Source organism: Python bivittatus, unplaced genomic scaffold (genome assembly GCF_059951505.1).
Source record: "Python bivittatus isolate LINGU-HERP-01145 unplaced genomic scaffold, Pbiv_v1 ctg000410_np1212, whole genome shotgun sequence".
Lineage (NCBI taxonomy): Eukaryota > Metazoa > Chordata > Lepidosauria > Squamata > Pythonidae > Python > Python bivittatus.
This window is the reverse complement of record NW_028277067.1, coordinates 3,218,290-3,233,598: the sequence shown is the minus strand read 5'-3', so window position 1 is coordinate 3,233,598 and position 15,309 is coordinate 3,218,290. Positions and strand designations below refer to the sequence as shown.

Below are 15,309 nucleotides of genomic sequence, written 5' to 3'. Positions count from 1 at the left end.
GTATACACACATACACACACACACACACAGCTACTTGCTTATATTTATATTCATTTGTGGCCTCTGAGCATCACAGGTAACATGACACTGACAGACTAATATCACTGAAGTAGAAAATTTCAGCTGTTTCTTTTTTTCATTCTGGATTGTTAAAGTATAAAAGCAAAAAACGGTATTACTGAAAATCAGAAATTTGTTTTCAAATTGCAATAGAGACCCCTTCGGGAGTGCTAGGGCTACAAAAACAGAGCTGCGAAGAGCTGTTTTTTGTATTTAAAGTAGCCTTCCCCAACATTATGGCCATTGGACATGATGGTTGGAGATGATGGCAGCTGCATTCCAACACATTTGGAAGATTATTTTGTAAGGTTGATTTATATTTTATCTTGCTAGCCATTTGGGCACCTCTGAATCAAAAGTCAGAATATAAATACCAACCATTTACTTCTGCATTTGTCAAGACCTCCTGTAGCTCTTTGTCACTCAGAGAGAGGCCCTCATTGGCTAAAATGGATCCTAGCTCCTCAACAGCAACCTTTTCTTCCTGGGCAGCAGTCTTTTCTTTCTCAGTAGAAATCTCCTCTTCCTCTTCCTCTTCCTGAGCAGCAGCAACTTTCTCTTCTTCAACAGAATTTTTTTTCTCTTCATGACCAAAATCAACATCCTGTTCCTTTTCCTTCTCTTCCAGGGAAGCAATTCTTTCTTCTTGTAAAGGCCAATGGGAAAAATATAGATGAAAGACAGAATAAACAATGCAGCATTTCAGTAACTGTGCTTTCATTTAGTAGGGAAGATCCAGAATGAAGAGAATACTGTGAAGGGAGGAAGGAAGGGCTAACTTCAAGACTGCATAAGTTCCCATTTTATAGCATAACTAGGAGATACAAAATCTCTGAATTCTGTTTTATTTAAAAAAAATCTTGTGGGTTATGAAGTTCTCATGTGAGTTGCTGGATTAGACCAGCAAGTTCTAATCCACCATTTTTTCCCCATAGTGGCAAATTATTTGGCCATGGGGAGCTTCGATGTAGGATAGGAGGGCAACAGCACATTACTGCTCATATTAAATTATATGCAATATGCAATTATTTGCAAATTATATGCAATATGCTATTATCTTTATGTTCCTTCAACTCTCTCAGTACATTATCAACCAGTTTATTAACTTACCAGACTGAGGATATAGCTGGACTGCCCTCACCGACTTCATAAATTCTCCGAAGTTTACCTTCCCTTCAACTGGGAGGAAATGAAAAATTCAGAATTAGAAAGTCAGAGATGTTGATGAGGATCTGGAATATTTAGAGCCATACATAGTTGGCTCCTACTTCTTATGAGGATAGATAAAAAGAAGTATCTTATATTTAATATTTTTTAAAATGAACTTTTGAACATTACTTCTCAAGAGACTAAGTAGGCATTAGGAAATAAGAGCTCCATGTTTTCTTCTAGTCATAGGGAATGTTCCCTATAGTGCAGCCTTCTTCACTGTAGGAGCCATGGGATCCTGACACTTTGTAGTACAACTCCCATCACCTCAGCCAACTTGCCCTAGGGAATGCTGGTTGCTGTGTGTCATGGGACTCAAGGACCAGTATATCCTGAGTGTGAGAAGGCAGGGAGAAGTGAGGGCCTCAAACGAACCATGTTTGCTAGGGGAGAGCGCTGTGCACCATGGGGCAGCCTTGGGGGGTGGCAGGAGGGAGGATGGGCAAAAGGCACACTCGCACCAGAGTGAAGAGAAACGGCAGGGGGCGGCTGTCGGGTCAAGTGGGGATTGGAATGTGTATTGCGCTGATTGGATTCGGAAGTGGAATGTCTGCGGTTTTGCGGTTAATTAGCGGCGCTCCGGGGCGGTAAAAAGGGTGAGATTGTGAGCCAAGCCCTCGTAGGAGGGGGAGGACAGATAGGGGGTATAAAAAACCTGTCAGACCTTGCTTCGGGGTTCCTCCATTGCTGCGGGAGGGACCCACCTTTGCAAACGTGCCCAATAAAAACTTCTGTCTACTGGACAACCGAACCCGTGTCTGTCGTTTTCTGACAAAATTGGCGAGCCAGCCAGGAGTCCTCGACGTGGACCGGACTGTGGGGAACCGGTGAGTAATCGGCCGTAACACCCCGTTGAGGTGTCTCCCGTTTTCCCCGGAGTCGGGTCCAGGACGGGACTCCAATCGCCAGTCAGACAGAAGTAAAGAGGAAGTCGGCCGACGAGGAGACCTCCGGGAGGTCTGGTGAGTACAGCCTACCCATAATCTCGGGGAGATTAGCGTGGTTACGAGGCGTTGGACGCCGCAAGGGGACAGAAGAGTCCGGGACCTTCTGTAAGGTGGGAAACGTAGTCAGGAAGGATGGGTAAGGCGCAGAGTAAGAGTGTAAGGCCAGGGGCCAGTGGGAAAAATGCAGTAGGGGGAATCCCCATGGATTCTCCATTAGGACAATTGTTGCAACAATGGGAGACACCCTGGTTGTGTCCATTCACCAGGGGTCTGGAAAAACCGACCATGATAACTTTGTGCACTAAAGAATGGCCAAAATATCCACTAGTGGACCCCGAATTCCCCTACCATTGGGATACTCTTGGAATCCCCAGTAATTACTGGGTGACCCAACTAAAAAACTACATTGTGGAGCATAAAATGTTAACACAGGAACCCTATGTGGAAGTCTGGTTCCATGTTCATTGGGAGGGGCCTCGACCCAAGTTAGCCAAAATTTTTGTCCAAAAAGAACAGGAGGATGAGGAGGAGGACCTCTGGCTGACTAGACCTCAATGGGGGCCGCCACCTCCTCCCCCTCCTCCTCTTCCTACCGCTCCCCCTCCGGCGCCCCCACCCTATCCCGGGCTGCGGAAAGAGCTGGACCAGCTGAACCAAGACATTCAGAACTTGCCCTTTAGTCTAAGGTCGGCCAGTGCCTTCCCCGTCCGGGAAGTCCCGAACGGAACGAACGCACAGGGGGTGACCGTCACCAGTTACGTAACAGTTCCCATCAAACCCAGTGAGTTGAGGGAATTAAAAAGACCCTCCCTCGTATGCAAGAGAATGCCCATACCGCCGCCGAACAATTGGAACTTTTTCTCGGCCCGGTGGAATACTCCTGGGGAACTGAATTACATTTTAGCCCACCTCTATACGCCAGAAGAGAGGGGCCAGATTCGGCGAGCTGCGCTCGGGCTTGGGAGCGAAGGAATGCAAATGTCCCAAATGCCCCGGCCGCAGATACTAAATTCCCTCTGGCAGACCCAAATTGGGATCCCAATAATGCCGCACACCGGCAGAACATGAGAGACATGAAAGAGATGATTCTGGAGGGCATCCGAACAGCAGTGCCCCAGGGGAAGAATTTAACCAAGGCTTTTGAGGTAACCCAGGGGAAGGATGAATCGCCCGGAGATTTTTGTGAGAGGATCCGAGTTGGCCTGACCAAATTCTCGGGCGTGACTCCGGACACCCCAGCCTTTGAGACCTTGTTAAAAATGCAGTTCGTCACCAAAGCATGGCCAGACATTCAGAAGAAGATACAAAAACGGGAGGGTTGGACTGAACAGGGGATAGGGGAACTCCTAAGGATTGCTCAACAGACCTATGTGGGGAGGGAGGAGGCGAAGACCAGGCAGAAAACTCAAATGATGATGGCAGCCGTTCAGGCGGCGGCCAAGAATGAGACGAAGGGGAGGGACTGAGGGAGGCGCGACCTTCTCCCCATCTGGTCCGGGGACCTTGGCCCCGGAGAGGTGGCGTCGACCCCAGAAGGGAGAGGTGGACTGGGGATAGGCAAGGTTGTTTCCGCTGCGGGCGAGTAGGACACTTTGCTCGGGACTGCCAGGTGGATCGCCCCACGGGTGAGAGGAGTTTCCCCCTGTACAACTAGGGGGTCATGGTTCCCCAACCGGGACCCACGGGGAACCCTTGGTAAACATCACGGTGGGTCCCACCGGCGAGGAACGGCAGTTCCTCGTGGATACCGGAGCCTCTCGAACATCGTTGTGCCAACCGATCCCAGGGATTGCGAAATCCCGGGGCGCGTCGGTATCGGTGATGGGGGTGGGAGGTTCTCCGGTCAAGGCAGACGTACTGGAGGGAGTGAGACTGGAGTGGAATGGGAAGGAGGTAACTGCAGATGTGTTACTGATCCCACAGGCAGGGGTGAACTTGCTGGGAAGGGATCTAATGGGTAGTCTAGGAGTGGAGTTGTGGAATGTGGAACAGGCAGAAAGGATGTGTTTGTTGCGGGAGGCGGACGTGGAGGTTGTGAACCCTGAGGTATGGGCAGGAGAGGGGGGGGCGGGTCGGTTCCGCATTGCCCCAATTAGCATCCCCTTGAAACCGGGGGTGACTGGTTTGCGGCAAGCCCAATACCCGCTGTCCCGGGATGGGAGGCGTGGGCTGAAGCCCATCATAGATGGGCTGAGGCGGCAAGGGCTGTTGGAGCCGGCTATGTCCCCCTTCAACTCCCCTATCTTAGCTGTGAAGAAGAAGGACAATAGTTACAGGCTGGTGCAGGATCTGAGGAGGGTCAACGATTTGGTCTTGGCCCGGACCCCGGTAGTGCCTGACCCCTACACTTTGATGGGGAAGATCCCTCCCGGGGATCGGTGGTTCACGGTGATAGACTTGAAGGATGCTTTTTGGTCATGCCCTCTGGCAGAAGAAAGTAGGGATCTGTTCGCTTTTGAGTGGGAAGATCCGGAGACTGGGAGGAAGCAACAACTGAGATGGACGGTGCTGCCCCAGGGGTACACCGAGAGCCCCATCTTGTTTGGACAGGCATTGGAAGAGAAACTCCAGGGGTTCCGGGCCCCTGGGGGTTCTCGGGTGCTGCAGTATGTGGATGATTTGTTGGTGTCTGGAGAGAAGGAAGTAAAGGTGAGAGAGGATTCAGTGGCTTTATTGAACTGGTTGGCTGAAGAAGGATTGAAGGTGTCAAAAGGGAAGGTCCAATTTGTGGAAAGGGAGGTCAAGTATTTAGGACATGTACTCCGGAAGGGCGAGAAGTTGATTGATCCTTCTCGGATACAGGGGATAATGCAGTTTAATCCACCTCATACTAAAACGGAGGTGCGGCGGTTTCTGGGTTTAGTAGGATATTGCAGGCTATGGATAGATGAGTACATGAGCAAGGCTCAGTTTCTGTATGAGAAGTTGAAAGGATCATCTGACAGGGTAGAATGGACAGACAGGGACACAGAGAAGTGGGGGGAATTACGAAGGAGCCTGGTGACGGCCCCGGCTCTGGCTCTACCGAACTTGGCCCTCCCCTTTCACCTATACGTTACAGCCCATGGGGGAACTGCCATTGGAGTGCTGACTCAGAGACGGGCTGGGAAATATCAACCAGTGGCCTTCCTGAGCAAAGCCTTAGAACCAGTGGTGAGGGGATGGCCGACTTGTGTACAGGCAGTGGCTGCCGCTGCTGTGCTAGTGACAGAAGGGAAAAAACTCACTTTTGGGAGCCCCGTGATTGTCCATTCACCCCATCAGATCTTAAGTGTGCTTAGTCAGCAGGCGGCTGCTTGGATGACAGAAGGGAGGATGTTGAAATATGAGACAGTTCTCCGGATAAGTCCTGATGTGGTGGTAGGAACAGACAGGAATTTGAACCCAGCGGAGTTTCTTGCGGGGGAGCGGAAAGAATGGGAGCCGGCGGAGCACGAGTGCTCCACCCTGTTGCAGCTGCAAACAAAGACCCGGGAGGACCTGCAGGAGGTCCCGCTGGAAGAGGGTGAGGTCTGGTTCGTGGATGGGTCTAGCCGAGTAGAGCAGGGACAAAGGAAGTCAGGATATGCGATAGTGACGGCGGAGGGAGAGACAATAGAGAAGGGGGCACTACCAGCGGACTGGTCGGCTCAGCTGTGTGAAGTGCACGCTTTGAAACGGGCACTAGAGTTAGGAAAGGGAGTGTCCCTCACCGTCTACACAGACTCGCGATACGCCTGGGGAGTAGTGCACACTTTCGGGAAAATTTGGCTGGAACGGGGTTTACTCACAACTGCTGGGAAGGAGGTGAAAGCTCGGCAACTGATAGAGGGGATGATGGAAGCTCTTCAAGAACCCGACAGGATTGCAGTGGTGCATATAATGGGACATCAGAAGGGGGACTCGATGGAGGCAAGAGGGAACCGACTTGCTGATCGAGTAGCAAAGGAGGCAGCGGAAGGTGTCCCCATTGCCATCATGATTGCAATCCCCCAGATAGAAGAACCTCCGGCTTGGACGCCGGGGAAGTTGGATGAGGTGCTGCTGGAAAGGGAAGGTTGCAGGGAGGAAGCAGGTCGTTGGGTTACAACTGAGGGGACCCCAGTAGTGAGCCGTGCTGACATGAGGGGGATGTTGGAGAAACTGCACGAAGGGTCTCACTGGGGGTGCAGGCTTTGATAGATACTGTAAAGCCGTGGTACTGGAGCCTGGGGATGTGGACAGAGGCGCAGGCTGTGTGCTGGAAATGCCTGATTTGTCAGAAAACCAATCGCAAAGCCATGAGGAGAAGGGAGAGGGGAGGAAGGCCCTTGGCAATATGGCCCTTTCAGCGAGTCCAGGTGGACTTTACGGAACTCCCTCCTGTGGCTGGGTTGAAGTACCTGTTGGTACTCAAAGATCACCTCACTGGCTGGGTGGAAGCGGTGCCCAGCCGGAGGGCGACTGCACAGGTAGTAGCAAAAGTTCTCCTGGAACAGATCGTCCCCCGGTATGGGATAGTAGAGAGTCTGGATTCTGACAGGGGGACCCACTTCACCCACAAGGTGCTGCAGGAGGTCATGCAAAGCCTGGGGGTTCGATGGGAACTCCACACCCCTTGGCATCCTGAATCCAGTGGGAAAGTGGAAAGAGCTAACGGGGTATTGAAGCAACATCTCACCAAACTGGGATTGGAAACAGGGCTACCTTGGACAAAGACACTTCCGGTTGCCCTGCTTCGAATGCGGACAGCCCCTCGCAAGGATGTGGGGGTCTCCCCATTCGAGCTGATGATGGGAAGACCTTTCCTGGCTCCAATGGGAGAGCCTATCCCCGAGCTAAAGGATGCCTTCCTGAGAAAGTATCTCCTGGTACTGTCACAATCTCTCTTATCTTTAAGAAAACAGGGACTCCTCGCTCAGCGGCCCCCCTTGCTGGAAGACCAACACCCCCACAAGCCAGGGGATTGGGTCCTGATAAAGACGTGGAAGGATGAGAAACTGAAGCCGTCTTGGGAGGGACCATACCAAGTTCTCCTGACAACTGAATCAGCGGTTCGAACCCGACAGGGGGGTTGGACCCACTACCATCGGGTTAAGCGAGCTCCCGACCCCCGACCGTGGACTGCCCAACCAGGAGACGGACTCAAAGTAAAACTTAAAAGGAACTGAACTAAGGCAGGGGAGGAGATGAACAACATGAAGGCTTGCATCCAGGTTATTCTATTATGTCACTGCTTAGATGCTCTACAGCACAGCTCTAACAACAATTTTTTTGTAGAATTGGCACAGACAGCTTTGAACAGCACAACTTTTTGTGTGGGGCAACTCTTGACTGTGAAGGGTGTCACCTCCACCTGTTTCTTTGGAATACCCATCAGTTTGGAAGCATTGAAGAATGTTACTCAGATAGCGAATATTGATATCACTGGGGATGATCCCCCGTGGGGGATGTTCTATCATTTTGGGTCTTCTCCCACTCCAAGACCCTGGACTAATCAAAGGCAAATAGCTCTAAATCTCTTGGGGATAACCAATGCAACTCAATGTGTATATTTCAACAATACTCAGAACCGTACCCACCCACTGCCCTCAAAAGGTCCTGCTTTCACTTGTGGAGGGATCTATAATATCCCTTACGCCTCAACCCCTCTATACCTACCTAAAGGTTTCTTTTTGTTATGTGGACATGAAGCTTACACCTATGTTCCAGCCTATAGTTCAGGGGCCCTTGTGCCATAGGGCGCCTGACCTCTCTATATGCCCTGCCTCCAATACAAGCGCACCCATCAAAAGAAAAAAGAAAAAGGGAGCTGCCATCTGATTGTGAGAGTGATGTGACACTCTTGTCTGAAACAGAAGCCATGGCTCTGGCCCTCTCCTTAGTAGGGGTTCCTGCACTAAGTGGAAGGGCTTACCTGGACCTAAGGAAGGTGGCCTGCCTCCTGGCTAAAAGTGTCAACCTTACATCCTCTCTCATTGCAGCCCTCACTGAAGAAGTCACTGAGATCAGGAGGGCGGTCATTCAAAATCGGATAGCTATAGACTATCTCCTATTAAGGGCAGGACAAGGCTGTGAATCTTTTCAAGGTCTTTGTTGCTTTAACCTAACCAACAATAAGAATTATGTTGAAGCAAAACTAGCCAAGTTGAAGACCTTAGCCTCTCGCATATCCGAGGATCCAGAGGGATGGAATTGGTCGTGGCTCACTAGTTGGTTACCTAACTTTGCTTGGTTAAAACAACTTTTTGTACTAGCCATTGGTTTCATTGCCTTACTGGTCCTAGTATGTTGCTTAATGCAATGTCTCCCTGCTTGTGGGAATTACCTGTCCCAGTGTGTGAAGCCCCGGGTCCGGGACGAGGGAGCAATCCTGTTAGCCAGGTTTGAGGCCCAACAGAGGTGTGAAAAGAAAAAGGGGGGATTGTGAGAAGGCAGGGAGAAGTGAGGGCCTCAAACGAACCATGTTTGCTAGGGGAGAGCGCTGTGCACCATGGGGCAGCCTTGGGGGGTGGCAGGAGGGAGGATGGGCAAAAGGCACACTCGCACCAGAGTGAAGAGAAACGGCAGGGGGCGGCTGTCGGGTCAAGTGGGGATTGGAATGTGTATTGCGCTGATTGGATTCGGAAGTGGAATGTCTGCGGTTTTGCGGTTAATTAGCGGCGCTCCGGGGCGGTAAAAAGGGTGAGATTGTGAGCCAAGCCCTCGTAGGAGGGGGAGGACAGATAGGGGGTATAAAAAACCTGTCAGACCTTGCTTCGGGGTTCCTCCATTGCTGCGGGAGGGACCCACCTTTGCAAACGTGCCCAATAAAAACTTCTGTCTACTGGACAACCGAACCCGTGTCTGTCGTTTTCTGACATGAGGAAAACTGCTACAGCATATTTAAGGCACTGGGTATATAAATTGTACACACTGGACATATCCTTTTAAAAGAAATGCTATGAACGTCAGAAAATAATACGTTAAAAAATCCTGAAGAAAATACGTTGCCAGGACACATAGACTAAATACTATCAAAGTCAACATATTACAGTGTAGGAAAAATATATATACAGCTGTATCTTAACTTCAAATATATCATTCCAAAGCTTTAGGAATAGAGAATCTCTTACAGTCCATTAGTTTACTGCTTTAGGTAACCTATTGCTTGAATAATTATTTTAATTCAGAATGTGATATCCCATATTAAAAAAAAGTCATTCTGGAATTACAGGCATTTCTCTGGTTTTCCAAGAATATGCACTGCATGTGCAATTACAAGTAAATGAAGCTGATTTGTATGTTTGCAGAGTCATCACTGCCATGAGAAAAGGCCACAACTGGCAAGGGAGACAAATATTCTTCCACATACAGTACCGATCTTCCCTTTACTCCTGGTCCCTGTTCCTCTGCCTTGAAATGCATTTTCAGTGTTCTCTAACCAAGTCCATGCATTACAAAGACATGTTGCCAACAGACGTACAGTCACTGTCATTCAGTCCGAGTAATGCATGCAGAAATATGCACAAACTATAGATTTCAAATAAAAGCCTAGCACATGCCTTGAGGGATCCTGGGGAAAGGACCTTGCTTAGCTTGCATTCTGTCTGTCTTGCCCCCTCCCCATACACCTTACTGCCACCACTATGTTGTTTTTTCCTCTTCCTACGGTCACCATCAACTATGACCATGTGACTCAAAAGGAAATGGCTCTCTGCCCAACAGGTCAAATTTGCAGCTGTACATCAATTTCAAGCAAAGCATTTTCCATTCTGTCAGTGATCTGAACCAATCAGAGCCCTGTCTTTGGAGTGTGCTGCCAATGAGGGCACTGGAAGGAGGAACAGAATGCCCTGTTACTGCAGGGCCCTCATTGGCTGGGCCCCCAAAAGGTGGTGTCTGATAGGTTTAGTCAGCCTCAATTGAAACACAGCCAGTGGCTTGTCAATACTAGCATTAAAGCAGGAATGAGTAACTCTCTTCTGGCCAGGGAATATGTTTAAAATAACGTTTCCAAAGACTTCAGCAATATAATACTGCTGTACTTGGATCAGATGGAACTATAATTTTTGCACATTTCTTTTTATATAGGGGGAGGAGTTGGTGGATAATTAAAATTACTTTGTCTAGCAGAAACGTAAAATACCCATTTTGCTTCTTCTCTTAAAAAAAGCCTACATTGCTGCATTTTGATTTTTTTTGCCATCATATTTCAGTAGTACAATCTTGGGAGGTTGAGAATCGCAGAGTCTGGCGCTATATGCAGTCCACGATTTCCTACTTCTAACCTAGGGGTTGATGTGGAGGCCTCCCCAGATGGTGAAGTTTGAGGCCTACCCCTGTGATCTATTCCCAATGCTGTTAATGTCATCAACACAATTAATTATGTTGCATTATGGAAGCTGTGACATTCAGGTTGCAGACTTAGAATTTGATGGTTAGAGCAGTTCCTTCTGTTTAGATTGTCAAACTTGCTAGGTAGGTTATGCAAAGTATTTCAAACCAGACTATTTTAATTACAAAACACTCCATTTTGAGTGCAGAACAGCTGCTTTGAGTACATTATGGGCTGCTTTGAATATTTTGAAAGTGTTTTGTACCTTGAAACAAAGCTGTTTTAAAACATTTTCAGAAAGCTCATAACAGCCCATTTGAAACTTGAAGCAGCCCTTCTGCATTCAAAATGGGGCATTTCACACTCAGAATATAGTGTTCTGAATTTGAAATGGCTCAGTTTGGAACATTTTGCATACTGATATTTCTGAGCTTGCAAATTGTGGGACGCATAACACAGAAACTGAACACAGATGCTTCAATTTGAACCAGAGAATTGGATCCAATGGCCTACATTGTCTTTTTCAACTCTATGATTCTATTATTTCAAAAGCATTTCAGAAGCTCTATAGCAAAGTAAATACTAACTATCCACTGTGGTAGCTGCTAATGCTTCCTGGAACTGCACTTCTGTGAGGTGAACGCCTGCAGAGGTCAGGATCCTGTTCAGATCTTGAATATCAATCCTGTCTCCTGCATATGCAGAAAAAAAGGATCAGTGATAGGTTCAGCTCCCACTTATTTCAAGCACAAAAAAAGAGAAATAAACGACTTGGTAACCTTGTTCTGCTTCAAGTCCTTGTGCTAAAAAAAAAAAAATTGAATATAATTTAACTACCATGACATTGGACAGAACACAGTTAAGTCCACCTCCATATGTTGACTATTATGTGCTAGACATAGTTCTTTATGGGTAAATGCGTTTTTTAAAGAAAAGCTTCACTGCATTCAGTTCAAATCCGTTTATTCTCCAATTTCCAAAAGCAGAAAGGAAGAAAAGGGAGAGGAAGAAATAGATTTGCAGCAACAGCAAGGCATATGCTCATTGCAAATCTCCACAGCAATGGACAAAAATGTGTTTAAGAAACTAAAAGGTGATGAATATGTAGCATTGGGGTTAATTCCTAAAACGATGGTACATAATCTTTGGGGCAGAGGGGCTATTAACCTATTTGACCTTCAGTTGGCAGAGAGGGGCCATACTCCAAAAAATATACAGTGTCAGGACAAAAATACTGCCTCACCCAGGATAAAAATTAATTTTTTAATATCATTACTCATCAATATTTGCTTTCCACCCCATTTTTTCATAAAGGGGTTTTCCTCAACTCCAAATTTTCAAGTTGGTAGTAACTAGATTTAAAACTAATTATAGTATTTGCCATAAAGAATAAAAGCAGATGAAGTATATGTTCACATTTTCAAAGTTGGGGTGTACTCTATTTTCAGCTCCAAGTTAAAACATTTTTTAAAGAAAACAGCCTTTTAGTTTTTAATTTTCAACAGCTTCATATGCTTTGTCTCTGTTGAGGACTGTTTTAATGGTTTTAACTTTTACTACTTTTTTCCAGTAGAGTTATTGTTTGATTAAGCCAATTACTTCACAAGCCATCCAGAGAATGGTTTGACAGTGAGAGTAAACATTTGGAAAGGGGCAAGGGATGGGAAAAGACACAGAGTTTTAAGTGATAAAATGGCTCTCCCATAGTTTCCATATAAAAAGAGAAAATGACTATTTTAAAAAGGAAATAAGGACATGTAAAGGAAACCAGACAGATAGAACCATCCACGTCAGCCCCGCTTTAACTTACTTTCCAGCTTAGAAGGCCTCTGCATAAGCATAACATTCTCCAATACATTCTTCAGGTCCACTTTGCCATTAGCTGCACACAAAATTTAAATAGTATTGAAACCTCATGAAAAAGGGCTCCCAGTTTCTCTCATCTTTATTTCCTTACATTTGAAAACCAAAGGGATAACAAGGAAACTGATGTTCATGAACCTTCACACATTTCCCTCATTTCTGTTACTTTGGAGGGCTTTAGGCAGACATCCTGTCTCCTTGGGTGTCGAGGCTGTGGAGATGTGGGAGGAGATGGCCCTGGTCTGCATTCTGGGAAGCAGTGGAGTTGAGAAGATTGGAGGGGGGTGCCCCCAAACTCTGACTAGCAACCAATAGGTCATCAGGAAGATAGGTTTCCCCTAATAATAAGGAGGATCCAAAACTTATGCCAATTTCAGCCAATCATTTATTAATTGCTGTATCTCTTTGTAAGAAACATGTATAAAATCTTCTTCTTTGGGTGTGACTGGGGTTCTTCTCTGTCTTAAGGGGAGACCCCAGGTGACTCTATTGGCAAGCTTTCAATAAAACTTTAAAATCTCAGCTGGTACTTTCGTGTCTAATCTTCTGCTGGACTGAATCCTAATTGGGGAGAGTCAGAAACTCTCAAATTTTGCTAACAGTATGAGGAGCATCAAAGAAATTGGAATGGGGGAAAAGTTTACAGAAAAAGCATAGCATTTTCTCTTCTGCACTACTTCCTTTAAAGAAGACAGCCAAGCAGTTCTTCAGTTCAGATTGGCCTCAAACTTACAAGTTACTAGTTTGTTGGCAGAAAATACTGGATAGAGAGACAGAATGCCACCAGCAACATTTTGGACCTCCTATCTGAGGGGTGGTATATGTGAAATGTTTCATTAGAGACAAAAGGAATATTCTCAGTGGTCCTAGATGTGGACATTTTTAGGGAAGTACTAATCAGCTCCAGATGATAATGAGTTAGAAATCCCAGTAGTTCTCAACACTGGCCAAGTTGACTGAGGCTGCTGAAAGTTGATGTTTAGTAACATCTGGAGAGCTACAGTTTGCCCATCCTGTAGAAGGAGAGGAAAGCAGGGAGGCAAGGAAAGATCTCAACAACTTCATGCCTGCAACTTCTGATTTCCAATTTTGACTGAGGAGGGTAGAGAAGCTTTAGCATGGGAAGCCAAGTTAGAACTGGAAAGATTGTGTCTTCTCAGCTGAATCTTTTTTCTCTGATTTAGAGGTATAACCAGATCATGCCTGGAATCCCTGTCCTAAATACTGTCTCTAGCCAACAAAAGAAAGGAGCTGCTGAAATCCCTTTACTGGCATAATCAAAGGAATTTTTTGTATTAGGTCTATAATAGCCTGGAAGCAAGTAATACTAGGAACTTGCTGCTCACTAATTGTCATGGCCCAGGACAGACTCTGAATAAGCTGCTCCAGCTGAACCTGTTGAATGTCAGCCTCAGGAGAGACAAAGCCAAGAATCACCTGAGGCTGATCAAACACAGGCACCACCTGAACAGCTGGAGAAATCAGATGATGATGACATAAAGCCTCCAAGCCTTCACACCTGGCAAGTAAAGTGGAGAGCTGAGCAAAGACATTCATTGAGGCTCCTTGCCAAGCAAGGGAGTAAATCTCTTAAGTAAAGACAGCTGGCTGCGGTCTGATTTCAGAGGCAGCTCTGACCTGTGTCCCCTTGTAAGAAACAACTGTCTGATTTCTTGCTCTGGTGTGTTATTCCTCTGGATCCTGCTTGTGAAACTCTGACTTTGCACTGGCTGACAAACCTGATTTGGTTCTCTGAACTTTGGACTGGATTGTGACTACTTTTCTGCATACTCCTGTTGAAATCAAAACCACCCAGGCAAGTTTTCTTTCCAAGAGGCTTTGCTGATTTACATTTCTTCCCTTAGCTGCTCTTATCTGCTCAGCCTTGAATAAATTGCTTCCCTCACCTAGCAACTGTGTGTGTGTGAGTTGAGACCTGAAACAGAACACTAATCAAGTAGGGCCAATCAGTTGTGGGAACCATCTCCCCAGATCTGCTGTTGGTAAAGGATCTTGTCAGTCTATCTAGAAGAATTAATTCCCAGAATTAAGTAAGGTCACATCTTAGAGCCACCTTGTAACTTTCTGGTTTTGCTCAGTCTCTTCATGCAAACCCCAAGAATACAAAGTACATTCTCATAGGTTGCTCTGGGTATTCCTTCTCAATATCTGCTTGCGAGACTGCGAGGTGCTTGTTAGTAAAGTGCTGAATTAATTCTCAACTTTTGCAGCTGGATTCTTTCTTCAGATACCAAGAAATACAGGTGGGAGTTGGAAACAAATAGCAGATTAGACATCATGTTAATAAGATGAGTGTTTGCTTGGAAGCTGAGTGGTTTCCTGGCACATTCTTTAATTCTGGGCCAGCCATTTTTTTCCCCCTGGTTTTGAAATCCTCTAGGAACTTGGTATGGATCTACAAAAGGATGAGGTTGAAAGGATCAGACCATTCTCCTTGTGGGAATTCCTGTTAAATATATTCATTAAATGAGTAACACAGTAATTTTGCTTGTAACTTTTTTTTAAAAATTAAGCTGCTGAATTTGGGTTAAAGAAATCCTGAGGGGGAGGTTTCCAGAGCCGGAAGAGTGTTTGGCAGCTGCATACAGCCTTCAAGGTTCATCTTTGCTGTAACTGCACGTGGGGCATTTTCTTGTCAACTTACCATTGAGAGTAATGGGCTTCAAAGCCTCCTGGGTTTCTTCTTCTGTTAGGTTGAGGCCCATTCTTGTCAGGCTGGAACTCAATTCACCAGTTTCAACCACTTGCCCTGAGATCAATTTACAGAAACCATCCAATGTCACAATTCAGGATTCATATTTCACAAGCATCAGTGTGCTTCTGCTGCATGTCCCCCCTCCCACACCTTGGGTTGAGAAGACAGGCTATTTCACTGGATGGTTCCCCATTTTTATTTTAGCCAGAAAGGACTAAAATTAGTAGAAGTAGATAGGT

The 15,309-nt window shown here is 46.5% G+C and overlaps 1 protein-coding gene across 1 annotated transcript in view; it reads right to left on the bottom strand.

The window, feature by feature from the left end:
* The window catches only part of EFCAB13 (EF-hand calcium binding domain 13), a 125,061-nt gene that overhangs the window by 43,235 nt on the left and 66,517 nt on the right, over window positions 1-15,309 (bottom strand). The window contains exons 42-46 of the mRNA XM_088143283.1: window positions 15,020-15,124; window positions 12,302-12,373; window positions 11,079-11,183; window positions 1,171-1,239; window positions 439-705 (exon numbers count right to left, since the gene is read on the bottom strand). Coding sequence (XP_087999409.1) covers window positions 439-705; window positions 1,171-1,239; window positions 11,079-11,183; window positions 12,302-12,373; window positions 15,020-15,124 — 618 coding nt within the window. The remainder of the gene's footprint in view (window positions 1-438; window positions 706-1,170; window positions 1,240-11,078; window positions 11,184-12,301; window positions 12,374-15,019; window positions 15,125-15,309) is intronic.